At 38.0% G+C, this 15385-nt stretch overlaps 1 protein-coding gene across 7 annotated transcripts in view; it reads left to right on the forward strand.

Annotated features, from left to right (window-relative positions):
• farp2 (FERM, RhoGEF and pleckstrin domain protein 2) overlaps positions 1-15385 on the forward strand; it is a 107672-nt gene that overhangs the window by 71005 nt on the left and 21282 nt on the right. For 6 of the 7 annotated variants that reach the window (XM_064936173.1, XM_064936176.1, XM_064936178.1 and 3 more), the window contains exons 14-19: positions 2308-2501; positions 2901-2990; positions 3226-3359; positions 12184-12265; positions 12546-12783; positions 13442-13572. In XM_064936173.1, the coding sequence (XP_064792245.1) occupies positions 2308-2501; positions 2901-2990; positions 3226-3359; positions 12184-12265; positions 12546-12783; positions 13442-13572 (869 nt within the window). The remainder of the gene's footprint in view (positions 1-2307; positions 2502-2900; positions 2991-3225; positions 3360-12183; positions 12266-12545; positions 12784-13441; positions 13573-15385) is intronic. The other variant, XM_064936175.1, reaches the window with a different exon arrangement.

Raw genomic sequence — 15385 nt, forward strand, 5'->3', positions numbered from 1 at the left:
GGACACAGGGCATTGTCATACCGTTAACAACCTGTTTCTATTGAAGGACACAGGGCATTGTCATACCGTTAACAACCTGTTTATGGTTCTGTCTGTGGGATAACTGTAAATGGGATAACGCAGTTTTGATGAGCAATAATACCTTATTTAATATAAGTATATTTAATCTTCTTTTTGTTTAAATGTTTTTATTCAAGTAGGTCCAAATGTATTCTCGACTCTGTACCTATTTCCTGAATCAAATCAAATCTATTTCCTGAATGAAGTGGCCTTTCCCCTCTTCTGTGATTTCCTGTTGTTGCCTGGATATTCCTCCCACCTTTTTCCAAAGCAGAGACTTGTACAGTATAGAGCAGATCCCTCCTGTTCCCCTAAGCACCTCTCTCCCTGCTGCCTCCTGTGGGATTCATTTAGAAATATACAAGATTATTTTAATGTCATGTTAGGGTAGGGTGTGTTGTTTTCACTCATGCTGTGTGTGTGTGTAGATATTTTTGTTGTTGTTTTGTTTTGGGATAACAGAGGAGAGACGATGTGGTACTCCTTAAGTGTTGTCTGTCTCATTCGTGGGTTTGATATATTTACTACATGATCAACAGTATGTGGACATCTGCCAGTCGAACATCTCCTTCTAAAATCAGGGGCGTTAATATGGAGTTGGTTCCCCCTTTGCTGCCATAACAGCCTCTACTCTTCTGGGAAGGCTTTCCACTAGATGTTGGAATATTGCTGCTATAACAGCCTCCACTCTTCTGGGAAGGCTTTCCACTAGATGTTGGAACATTGCTGCTATAACAGCCTCCACTCTTCTGGGAAGGCTTTCCACTAGATGTTGGAACATTGCTGCTATAACAGCCTCCACTCTTCTGGGAAGGCTTTCTGCTAGATGTTGGTACATTGCTGCTATAACAGCCTCCACTCTTCTGGGAAGGCTTTCCACTAGATGTTGGAACATTGCTGCTATAACAGCCTCCACTCTTCTGGGAAGGCTTTCCACTAGATGTTGGAACATTGCTGCTATAACAGCCTCCACTCTTCTGGGAAGGCTTTCTGCTAGATGTTGGAACATTGCTGCTATAACAGCCTCCACTCTTCTGGGAAGGCTTTCCCCTAGATGTTGGAACATTGCTGCTATAACAGCTTCCACTCTTCTGGGAAGGCTTTCCACTAGATGGTGGAACATTGCTGCTATAACAAGCCTCCACTCTTCTGGGAAAGCTTTCCACTAGATGTTGGAACATTGCTGCTATAACAGCCTCCACTCTTCTGGGAAGGCTTTCCACTAGATGTTGGGACATTGCTGCGGGGACTTGCTTCCATTCAGCCACAAGAGCATTAGTGAGGTCAGACACTGATGTTGGACGATTAGGCCTGGCTTGCAGTCAGCGTTCCAATTTATCCCAAAGGTCTTCGATGGGGTTGAGGTCAGGGCTCTGTGCAGGCCAGTCAAGTCCTTCCACACCGGTCTCGACAAACCATTTCTGTATGGACCTTGCTTTGTGTACGGGAGCATTGTCATGCTGAAACAGGAAAGGACCTTCAAGATCTCCCTTCACTGGAACTAAGGGGCCTAGTCTGAACTATGAAAAACAGCCCCACACCATTATTCCTCATCCACCAAACTAGGTAGCGTTGTCCTGGCATCCGCCAAACGCAGATTCATCCGTTGGACTGCCAGATGGTGAAGTGTGATTCATCACTCCAGAGTAGGATTCCACTGCTCCAGAGTCCAATAGCGGCGAGCTTTACAGAGACTCTAGCCGACGCTTGGCATTGCCCATGGTGATCTTAGGCTTGTGTGCGGCTGCTCGGCCATGGAAACCCATTTAGGGAAGCTCCTGACGAACAGTTATTGTGCTGACGTTGCTTCCAGAGGCAGTTTGGAACTCGGTAGTGGAGTGTTGCAACCGAGGACAGATGATTTTCACGCGCTACGCCCTTCAGCTCTTGGCGGTCCCGTTGTGTGGCCTACCACTTCGCGGCTTAGTCGTTGTTGCTCCTAGACTTTGTTTCACTTTACAATAACAGTGGCATTGTATGTTGAAAGTCACTGAGCTGTTCAGTAAGGCCATTCTACTGCCAATGTTTTTATCTGGAGATTGCATGGTTGTGTGTTAGATTCTTACCTGTCAGCAACGGGTGTGGCTGAATCCACTAATTTGAAGGGGTGTCCACATGCTTCTGTGTGTGTATATAGTGTGCAGCAGAGATGGAATATGAATTCAATCATTTTGAATTTGTATAGACACGTTTTGAAATGTAATTCATAGTTTGACTTGTTTTTGTTGCTCTTTCCCCCTCTCCCAGGGTCCTCTATGGACAGCCCCCAGCTCTCCCCGTTCAACTCCAAGAGCTCTCCCCTCTGCCTGTCCCCCTCCTTCCAGATGTCTACGCTGAGTCTCCCGGGGGCAGGCCAGGCCCCCTCGCCCCTACAGAGCCCCATCCTGAGTGAGGTGGGCACCAACAGGCTAGAGGAGGAGGAGGAGGAGGGCAGGAGGAAGGTACACTGCCTGCCTCTATTGATCTGTCAGTTGATTAATTCATCAACCTGTCATTCAATCATATTTTGTTTTAGGTGGATTTTTTTTTTTTTTTTTTTTTTTTTTTTATATGGTGATTGGGTGTGAATTTTTGTTAAATCATAATTGTAAGAGATAACAAACTGTTCTTTCCTCTTAAAATAAATAGATTTTAAATCGTCTCTAGAGTTCCATAAACATCGTTTTTGAAGGCCTGTGCTTTTACAATTTGCGCACAGTAATGTTGCATGGAATTTTATCAGGGCCAAATTCACTTTATTTTCATCTTCATGAGCTATATTTTCCATAAAGCTGTTTTGATTATTGGCTGAATACTGTGTGTATCCAGTGATGACATGACCTGATGGTCTCATTCCTCAGCGATATCCCACCGACAAGGCCTACTTCATTGCTAAAGAGATTCTAACCACAGAGAGGACCTACCTGAAAGACCTAGAGGTCATCACAGTGGTGAGCGATACACGCTGTGTGTGTGTGTGTGTGTGTGTGTTTCATCTGTGGCTGTGTACAGTATTATATTGTTGTTGTTTTTTTTAGTGCGGTAGCCTGGTCCCAGATCAGTTTGTGCAGTCTCTCTCCATAAGAATATGCTGCACAACACAAACAAACAGATCTGGAACAAGGCTTGTGTTTTTAATGCTAAAAATCTGTGTGTCCTTTTTTTCTCTTTCATTTCCCCCGTCAGTGGTTCCGCAGCGCGGTGATCAAAGAAAACGCCATGCCAGAGGGGCTGATGACCCTGCTGTTCTCCAACATCGACCCCATTTACGAGTTCCACAGGGGGTTCCTCAAGGAGATCGACCAGAGACTGGCTTTATGGTCAGTGCTGCTCTCCTCACAGTTATCTACATATGTAACACATTAGACTAATCTACATATATATAACACAGACTAATGCTGTGGTAATCTACATATATATAACCCAGACTAATGCTGTGGTAATCTACATATATATAACAGACTAATGCTGTGGTAATCTACATATATATAAGACAGACTAATGCTGTGGTAATCTACATATATATAACACAGACTAATGCTGTGGTAATCTACATATATATAACAGACTAATGCTGTGGTAATCTACATATATATAACACAGACTAATGCTGTGGTAATCTACATATATATAACAGACTAATGCTGTGGTAATCTACATATATATAACCCAGACTAATGCTGTGGTAATCTACATATATATAACACAGACTAATGCTGTGGTAATCTACATATATATAACAGACTAATGCTGTGGTAATCTACATATATATAACACAGACTAATGCTGTGGTAATCTACATATATAAAACACAGACTAATGCTGTGGTAATCTACACATATATATAACACAGACTAATGTTGTGGTAATCTACATATATATAACAGACTAATGCTGTGGTAATCTACATATATATAACCCAGACTAATGCTGTGGTAATCTACATATATATAACAGACTAATGCTGTGGTAATCTACATATATATAACCCAGACTAATGCTGTGGTAATCTACATATATATAACCCAGACTAATGCTGTGGTAATCTACATATATATAACAGACTAATGCTGTGGTAATCTACATATATATAACACAGACTAATGCTGTGGTAATCTACATATATATAACACAGACTAATGCTGTGGTAATCTACACATATATAACACAGACTAATGCTGTGGTAATCTACATATATATAACAGACTAATGCTGTGGTAATCTACATATATATAACACAGACTAATGCTGTGGTAATCTACATATATATAACACAGACTAATGCTGTGGTAATCTACATATATATAACACAGACTAATGTTGTGGTAATCTACATATATATAACAGACTAATGCTGTGGTAATCTACATATATATAACACTAGACTAATGCTGTGGTAATCTACATATATATAACACAGACTAATGCTGTGGTAATCTACATATATATAACACAGACTAATGCTGTGGTAATCTACATATATATAACACAGACTAATGGTGTGGTAATCTACATATATAACAGACTAATGCTGTGGTAATCTACATATATATAACACAGACTAATGCTGTGGTAATCTACATATATATAACACAGACTAATGCTGTGGTAATCTACATATATATAACACAGACTAATGCTGTGGTAATCTACATATATATAACACAGACTAATGCTGTGGTAATCTACATATATATAACACAGACTAATGCTGTGGTAATCTACATATATATAACAGACTAATGCTGTGGTAATCTACATATATATAACAGACTAATCTACATATATATAACACAGACTAATGCTGTGGTAATCTACATATATATAACACTAGACTAATGCTGTGGTAATCTACATATATATAACAGACTAATCTACATATATATAACACAGACTAATGCTGTGGTAATCTACATATATATAACACTAGACTAATGCTGTGGTAATCTACATATATATAACAGACTAATCTACATATATATAACACAGACTAATGCTGTGGTAATCTACATATATATAACACTAGACTAATGCTGTGGTAATCTACATATATATAACAGACTAATCTACATATATATAACACAGACTAATGCTGTGGTAATCTACATATATATAACACAGACTAATGCTGTGGTAATCTACATATATATAACACTAGACTAATGCTGTGGTAATCTACATATATATAACACAGACTAATGCTGTGGTAATCTACATATATATAACCCAGACTAATGCTGTGTTAATCTACATATATATAACAGACTAATGCTGTGTTAATCTACATATATATAACAGACTAATGCTGTGTTAATCTACATATATATAACCCAGACTAATGCTGTGTTAATCTACATATATATAACACTAGACTAATGCTGTGGTAATCTACATATATAAAACACTAGACTAATCTACATATATATAACACAGACTAATGCTGTGGTAATCTACATATATATAACAGACTAATCTACATATATATAACACTAGACTAATGCTGTGGTAATCTACATATATATAAAACAGACTAATGCTGTGGTAATCTACATATATAAAACACTAGACTAATCTACATATATATAACACAGTCTAATGGTGTGGTAATCTACATATATATAACACAGACTAATGCTGTGGTAATCTACATATATAAAACACAGACTAATGCTGTGGTAATCTACATATATATATATAACAGACTAATGCTGTGGTAATCTACATATATATAACAGACTAATGGTGTGGTAATCTACATATATATAACACAGACTAATGCTGTGGTAATCTACATATATATAACACAGACTAATGCTGTGGTAATCTACATATATATAACACAGACTAATGCTGTGGTAATCTACATATATATAACACAGACTAATGCTGTGGTAATCTACATATATATAACAGACTAATCTACATATATATAACACAGACTAATGCTGTGGTAATCTACATATATATAACACAGACTAATGCTGTGGTAATCTACATATATATAACACAGACTAATGCTGTGGTAATCTACATATATATAACACAGACTAATGCTGTGGTAATCTACATATATATAACACAGACTAATGGTGTGGTAATCTACATATATATATAACAGACTAATGCTGTGGTAATCTACATATATATAACACAGACTAATGCTGTGGTAATCTACATATATATAACACAGACTAATGCTGTGGTAATCTACATATATATAACACAGACTAATGCTGTGGTAATCTACATATATATAACAGACTAATCTACATATATATAACACAGACTAATGCTGTGGTAATCTACATATATATAACAGACTAATCTACATATATATAACACAGACTAATGCTGTGGTAATCTACATATATATAACACAGACTAATGGTGTGGTAATCTACATATATATAACACAGACTAATGCTGTGGTAATCTACATATATATAACACAGACTAATGGTGTGGTAATCTACATATATATAACACAGACTAATGGTGTGGTAATCTACATATATATAACACAGACTAATGCTGTGGTAATCTACATATATATAACACAGACTAATGCTGTGGTAATCTACATATATATAACACAGACTAATGCTGTGGTAATCTACATATATATAACACAGACTAATGCTGTGGTAATCTACATATATATAACACAGACTAATGCTGTGGTAATCTACATATATATAACACAGACTAATGCTGTGGTAATCTACATATATATAACACAGACTAATGCTGTGGTAATCTACATATATATAACACAGACTAATGCTGTGGTAATCTACATATATATAACACAGACTAATGCTGTGGTAATCTACATATATATAACAGACTAATGCTGTGGTAATCTACATATATATAAGACTAATGCTGTGGTAATCTACATATATATAACAGACTAATGCTGTGGTAATCTACATATATATAACACAGACTAATGCTGTGGTAATCTACATATATATAACACAGACTAATGCTGTGGTAATCTACATATATAACACAGACTAATGCTGTGGTAATCTACATATATATAACACAGACTAATGCTATGGTAATCTACATATATAACACAGACTAATGCTGTGGTAATCTACATATATATAACACAGACTAATGCTGTGGTAATCTACATATATATAACACTAGACTAATGCTGTGGTAATCTACATATATATAACACAGACTAATGCTGTGGTAATCTACATATATATAACACAGACTAATGCTGTGGTAATCTACATATATATAACACAGACTAATGCTGTGGTAATCTACATATATATAACACAGACTAATGCTGTGGTAATCTACATATATGTAACACAGACTAATGCTGTGGTAATCTACATATATATAACACAGACTAATGCTGTGGTAATCTACATATATATAACACAGACTAATGCTGTGGTAATCTACATATATATAACACTAGACTAATGCTGTGGTAATCTACATATATATATATAACACAGACTAATGCTGTGGTAATCTACATATATATAACACAGACTAATGCTGTGGTAATCTACATATATATAACACAGACTAATGCTGTGGTAATCTACATATATATAACACAGACTAATGCTGTGGTAATCTACATATATATAACACAGACTAATGCTGTGGTAATCTACATATATATAACACAGACTAATGCTGTGGTAATCTACATATATATAACACAGACTAATGCTGTGGTAATCTACATATATAACACAGACTAATGCTGTGGTAATCTACATATATATAACACAGACTAATGCTGTGGTAATCTACATATATATAACAGACTAATGCTGTGGTAATCTACATATATATAACAGACTAATGCTGTGGTAATCTACATATATATAACACAGACTAATGGTGTGGTAATCTACATATATATAAAACAGACTAATGCTGTGGTAATCTACATATATATAATACAGACTAATGCTGTGGTAATCTACATATATAAAACACTAGACTAATCTACATTTATATAAAACAGACTAATGCTGTGGTAATCTACATATATATAACACAGACTAATGCTGTGGTAATCTACATATATATAACACAGACTAATGCTGTGGTAATCTACATATATATAACAGACTAATGCTGTGGTAATCTACATATATATAACAGACTAATGCTGTGGTAATCTACATATATAACACAGACTAATGCCGTGGTAATCTACATATATATAACACAGACTAATGCTGTGGTAATCTACATATATATAACAGACTAATGCTGTGGTAATCTACATATATATAACAGACTAATGCCGTGGTAATCTACATATATATAACACAGACTAATGCTGTGGTAATCTACATATATATAACAGACTAATGCTGTGGTAATCTACATATATAACACAGACTAATGCTGTGGTAATCTACATATATAACACAGACTAATGCCGTGGTAATCTACATATATATAACACAGACTAATGCTGTGGTAATCTACATATATATAACAGACTAATGCTGTGGTAATCTACATATATATAACAGACTAATGCTGTGGTAATCTACATATATAACACAGACTAATGCCGTGGTAATCTACATATATATAACACAGACTAATGCTGTGGTAATCTACATATATAAAACACAGACTAATGCTGTGGTAATCTACATATATATAACACAGACTAATGCTGTGGTAATCTACATATATATAACACAGACTAATGCTGTGGTAATCTACATATATATAACACAGACTAATGCTGTGGTAATCTACATATATATAACACAGACTAATGCCGTGGTAATCTACATATATATATATAACACAGACTAATGCCGTGGTAATCTACATATATATAACACAGACTAATGCTGTGGTAATCTACATATATAAAACACAGACTAATGCTGTGGTAATCTACATATATAAAACACAGACTAATGCTGTGGTAATCTACATATATATAACAGACTAATGCTGTGGTAATCTACATATATATAACACAGACTAATGCTGTGGTAATCTACATATATATAACACAGTCTAATGGTGTGGTAATCTACATATATATAACACAGACTAATGCTGTGGTAATCTACATATATAACACAGACTAATGCTGTGGTAATCTACATATATATAACAGACTAATGCTGTGGTAATCTACATATATATAACACAGACTAATGCTGTGGTAATCTACATATATATAACACAGACTAATGCTGTGGTAATCTACATATATATAACACAGACTAATGCTGTGGTAATCTACATATATATAACACAGACTAATGCTGTGGTAATCTACATATATATAACACAGACTAATGCTGTGGTAATCTACATATATATAACACAGACTAATGCTGTGGTAATCTACATATATATAACACAGACTAATGCTGTGGTAATCTACATATATATAACACAGACTAATGCTGTGGTAATCTACATATATATAACACAGACTAATGCTGTGGTAATCTACATATATATAACACAGACTAATGGTGTGGTAATCTACATATATATATAACACAGACTAATGCTGTGGTAATCTACATATATATATAACACAGACTAATGCTGTGGTAATCTACATATATATATAACACAGACTAATGCTGTGGTAATCTACATATATATAACACAGACTAATGCTGTGGTAATCTACATATATATAACACAGACTAATGGTGTGGTAATCTACATATATATAACACAGACTAATGCTGTGGTAATCTACATATATATAACACAGACTAATGCTGTGGTAATCTACATATATATAACAGACTAATCTACATATATATAACACAGACTAATGCTGTGGTAATCTACATATATATAACAGACTAATCTACATATATATAACAGACTAATGCTGTGGTAATCTACATATATATAACAGACTAATGCTGTGGTAATCCACATATATATAACACAGACTAATGCTGTGGTAATCTACATATATATATAACACAGACTAATGCTGTGGTAATCTACATATATATAACACAGACTAATGCTGTGGTAATCTACATATATATAACAGACTAATCTACATATATATAACACAGACTAATGCTGTGGTAATCTACATATATATAACACAGACTAATGCTGTGGTAATCTACATATATATAACAGACTAATCTACATATATATAACACAGACTAATGCTGTGGTAATCTACATATATATAACACAGACTAATGATGTGGTAATCTACATATATATAACACAGACTAATGATGTGGTAATCTATATATATATAACACAGACTAATGCTGTGGTAATCTACATATATATAAGACTAATGCTGTGGTAATCTACATATATAACACAGACTAATGCTGTGGTAATCTACATATATATAACAGACTAATGCTGTGGTAATCTACATATATATAACACAGACTAATGCTGTGGTAATCTACATATATATAACACAGACTAATGCTGTGGTAATCTATATATATATAACACAGACTAATGCTGTGGTAATCTACATATATATAAGACTAATGCTGTGGTAATCTACATATATAACACAGACTAATGCTGTGGTAATCTACATATATATAACACAGACTAATGCTGTGGTAATCTACATATATATAACACAGACTAATGCTGTGGTAATCTACATATATATAACACAGACTAATGCTGTGGTAATCTACATATATATAACACAGACTAATGCTGTGGTAATCTATATATATATAACACAGACTAATGCTGTGGTAATCTACATATATATAACACAGACTAATGCTGTGGTAATCTACATATATATAAGACTAATGCTGTGGTAATCTACATATATAACAGAGACTAATGCTGTGGTAATCTACATATATATAACAGACTAATGCTGTGGTAATCTACATATATAACAGAGACTAATGCTGTGGTAATCTACATATATATAACAGACTAATGCTGTGGTAATCTACATATATATAACAGACTAATGCTGTGGTAATCTACATATATATAAGACTAATGCTGTGGTAATCTACATATATATAACACAGACTAATGCTGTGGTAATCTACATATATATAACACAGACTAATGCTGTGGTAATCTACATATATATAACAGACTAATGCTGTGGTAATCTACATATATATAACAGACTAATGCTGTGGTAATCTACATATATATAAGACTAATGCTGTGGTAATCTACATATATATAACAGACTAATGATGTGGTAATCTACATATATAACAGAGACTAATGCTGTGGTAATCTACATATATATAAGACTAATGCTGTGGTAATCTACATATATATAACAGACTAATGCTGTGGTAATCTACATATATATAACAGACTAATGCTGTGGTAATCTACATATATATAACAGACTAATGCTGTGGTAATCTACATATATATAACACAGACTAATGCTGTGGTAATCTACATATATATAACACAGACTAATGCTGTGGTAATCTACATATATATAACACAGACTAATGCTGTGGTAATCTACATATATATAACACAGACTAATGCTGTGGTAATCTACATATATATAACACAGACTAATGCTGTGGTAATCTACATATATATAACACAGACTAATGCTGTGGTAATCTACATATATATAACACAGACTAATGCTGTGGTAATCTACATATATATAACAGACTAATGCTGTGGTAATCTACATATATATAACAGACTAATGCTGTGGTAATCTACATATATATAACAGACTAATGCTGTGGTAATCTACATATATATAACACAGACTAATGCTGTGGTAATCTACATATATATAACACAGACTAATGCTGTGGTAATCTACATATATATAAGACTAATGCTGTGGTAATCTACATATATATATAACACAGACTAATGCTGTGGTAATCTACATATATATATATAACACAGACTAATCTGCATGATATTAGACTAATGCTGTGCTAATCTTATCAAATGAGAAGATCTATGTGATACTAAGCCTTCTGAGAAAGGGAAGAGTACGGCAACACTGAAAGATGGAACGCAGCAATTCTATTTATTTTAATAAAAAAAAAATGGAGACCTTTTTTTTTACTGTCAAAGCTAAGGTACGTAGTCAAAAGTATTTATGTTTTGGGGGGGTTTGTTTGTGACCAGGGAGGGGCGCTCTAACGCTCATGTGAAGGGAGACTACCAGAGGATTGGAGACGTCATGCTGAGGAACATGTGTGCTCTCAAGGTGAGACTGGACTCCTGTCACCACCTGGTTGTTCAGACACGTTACTGCTACACACTATAGTCAAGACGGGAGACTGCTGCTGTACGAAACGGGGGTGGAAAGTGATGGGATAAACGGTCTTAACGACATTGTGATGTGTTAAGCTTAGTACTGCATCTGTTTTGCATTACGTTGGGAAGGGAAGTGATTTTAAACACGGTGTCCACACTACTCAGACCATTACTGTGTTTTATAAAGGGATCCCTGCTTTGAGCTTGTTGTTTCCTGCTTCTCTCCTCAGGAGTTCACCAACTACCTGCAGAAACATGACGAGGTGCTGACCGAGCTGGAGAAGGCCACCAAGCGCCTGAAGAAGCTGGAGACAGTGTATAAGGAGTTTGAGCTTCAGAAGGTGTGTTACCTGCCTCTCAACACGTTCCTGCTGAAGCCCATCCAGCGCCTCATGCACTACAAACTGATCCTAGAGAGACTGTGTAAACACTACAGCCCAGACCACCCCGACCACAACAACTGCAGAGGTGAGAATGCTATGGGGCTGATGGGTGGGAGGACCGTAGAGCTGTCACATTGAGAATGCTACGAGGCTGATGGGTGGGGGGTCCGTCAGAGGACCGTAGAGCTGTCACATTGAGAATGCTATGGGGCTGATGGGTGGGAGGTCCGTCAGGGGACCGTAGGAGCTGTCACATTGAGAATGCTATGGGGCTGATGGGTGGGAGGTCCGTCAGAGGACCGTAGGAGCTGTCACATTGAGAATGCTACGGGGCTGATGGGTGAGAGGACCGTAGAGCTGTCACATTGAGAATGCTACGAGGCTGATGGGTGGGAGGTCCGTCAGAGGACCGTAGAGCTGTCACATTGAGAATGCTATGGGGCTGATGGGTGGGAGGTCTGTCAGAGGACCGTAGAGCTGTTACATTGAGAATGCTACGGGAATGCTTAAGTTAAAGAGGGCATAATTGCCAGGGGTTAGAGGTGGCAATCCTTTTTATTTTGCCTATATTTCTATGAGTCCGATACCTAGCAGTCCTGCTCATTTCTCCTTAAGAGACCTGGGTCATGTTCTGAATGGGTTGGTAATCCTGGGCCGAGCTCAGCAACCGCCATCTTGTCATATTCCCTGATGTTTGGTATCCCTCCTGTATGTACCCTTATCCCTTTGTCCCTCGTGTACAGAGGCCCTGAAGGAGGTGGCAGAGATGACCAATCAGCTCCAGAGTAGTTTGATCCGTCTGGAGAACTTCCAGAAGCTGTCTGAGCTCCAGAGAGACCTGATCGGCATCGAAAACCTCACTGCGCCTGGCAGGGTGAGTCTAGTACCACGTAGAACCTCACTGCGCCTGGCAGGGTGAGTCTAGAACCTCACTGCGCCCAGCGGGGGGAGTCTAGTACCTCGTAGAACCTCACTGCGCCCAGCGGGGGGAGTCTAGTACCTCGTAGAACCTCACTGCGCCCGGAGGGGTGAGTCTAGTACCACGTAGAACCTCACTGCGCCCGGCGGGGTGAGTCTAGTACCTCGTAGAACCTCACTGCGCCCGGCGGGGGGAGTCTAGTACCGCGTAGAACCTCACTGCGCCCAGAGGGGTGAGTCTAGTACCGCGTAGAACCTCACTGCGCCCGGCGGGGTGAGTCTAGTACCTCGTAGAACCTCACTGCGCCCGGCGGGGTGAGTCTAGTACCTCGTAGAACCTCACTGCGCCCGGCGGGGTGAGTCTAGTACCTCGTAGAACCTCACTGCGCCCGGAGGGGTGAGTCTAGTACCACGTAGAACCTCACTGCGCCCGGAGGGGTGAGTCTAATACCTTGTAGAGGGAGACTGCACCAGTACTGTAGTACTCGAGTCCAGGAGATAGACCTGAACAAATGCTGGAGACTTGAACACTTAGTGACTTGACTACATCACTGAACAAAATGCACAATATGCTCAACTAAGTTCTGTAGGGTGAATGAGTCTTTGGGTGCTGTAGCAGGAGTAATCTGACTGTTTTGAAGAAGACGGCCAGCACTCCTAAAATAAAGTAGAACTATTTTTCCATCAGTGTTCAGGGCGGGAGCAGTATTCAGGAGAGGAGAGGAATACGGGGGCGAGAGGAGAGGTAGACGGGGGGCGATGCTGGATGGTAATAAACTCAGCAAAAAAAATAAACGTCCCCTTTTCAGTTCCCTGTCTTTCAAAGATAATTCGTAAAAATCCAAATAACTTCACAGATCTTCATTGTAAAGGGTTTAAACACTGTTTCTTATGCTTGTTCAATGAGCCATAAACAAGTAATGAACACGCACCTATGGAAAGGTCGTTAAGACACTAACAGCTTACAGACGGTAGGCAATTAAGGTCACAGTTATGAAAACTTAGGACACAAAAGAGGCCTTTCTACTGACTCTGAAAAACACCAAAAGAAAGATGCCCAGGGTCCCTGCTCATCTGCTTGAACGTGCCTTAGGCATGCTGTAGGAGGCATGAGGACTGCTGATGTGGCCAGGGCAATAAATTGAAATGTCCGTACTGTGAGACGCCTAAGACAGCGCTTCAGGGAGACCGGACAGACAGCTGATCATCCTCGCAGGACAGGATCGGTACATCTGAACATCACACCTGCGGGACAGGTACAGGATGGCAACAACAACTGCCCAAGTTACACCAGGAACGCACAATCCCTCCATCAGTGCTCAGACTGTCCACAATAGGCTGAGAGAGGCTGGACTGAGGGCTTGTTGTAGGCCTGTTGTAAGGCAGGTCCTCACCAGACATCACCGGCAACAACGTCGCCTATGGGCACAAACCCACCGTTGCTGGACCAGACAGGACTGCAAAAGTTGCCTTCACTGACGAGTCGCGGTTTTGTCTCACCAGGGGTGATGGTCAGATTCGTGTTTATCGTTGAAGGAATGAGCGTTACACCGAGGCCTGTGCTCTGCAGCGGGATCGATTTGGAGGTGGAGGGTCCGTCATGGTCTGGGGCGGTGTGTCACAGCATCATCGGACTGAGCTTGTTGTCATTGCAGGCAATCTCAACGCTGTGCGTTACAGGGAAGACATCCTCCTCCCTCACGTGGTACACTTCCTGCAGGCTCATCCTGACATGACCCTCCAGCATGACAATGCCACCAGCCATACTG

The sequence above is a fragment of the Oncorhynchus masou genome, chromosome 24, assembly GCF_036934945.1.
Source record: "Oncorhynchus masou masou isolate Uvic2021 chromosome 24, UVic_Omas_1.1, whole genome shotgun sequence".
NCBI classification, from domain to species: domain Eukaryota; kingdom Metazoa; phylum Chordata; class Actinopteri; order Salmoniformes; family Salmonidae; genus Oncorhynchus; species Oncorhynchus masou.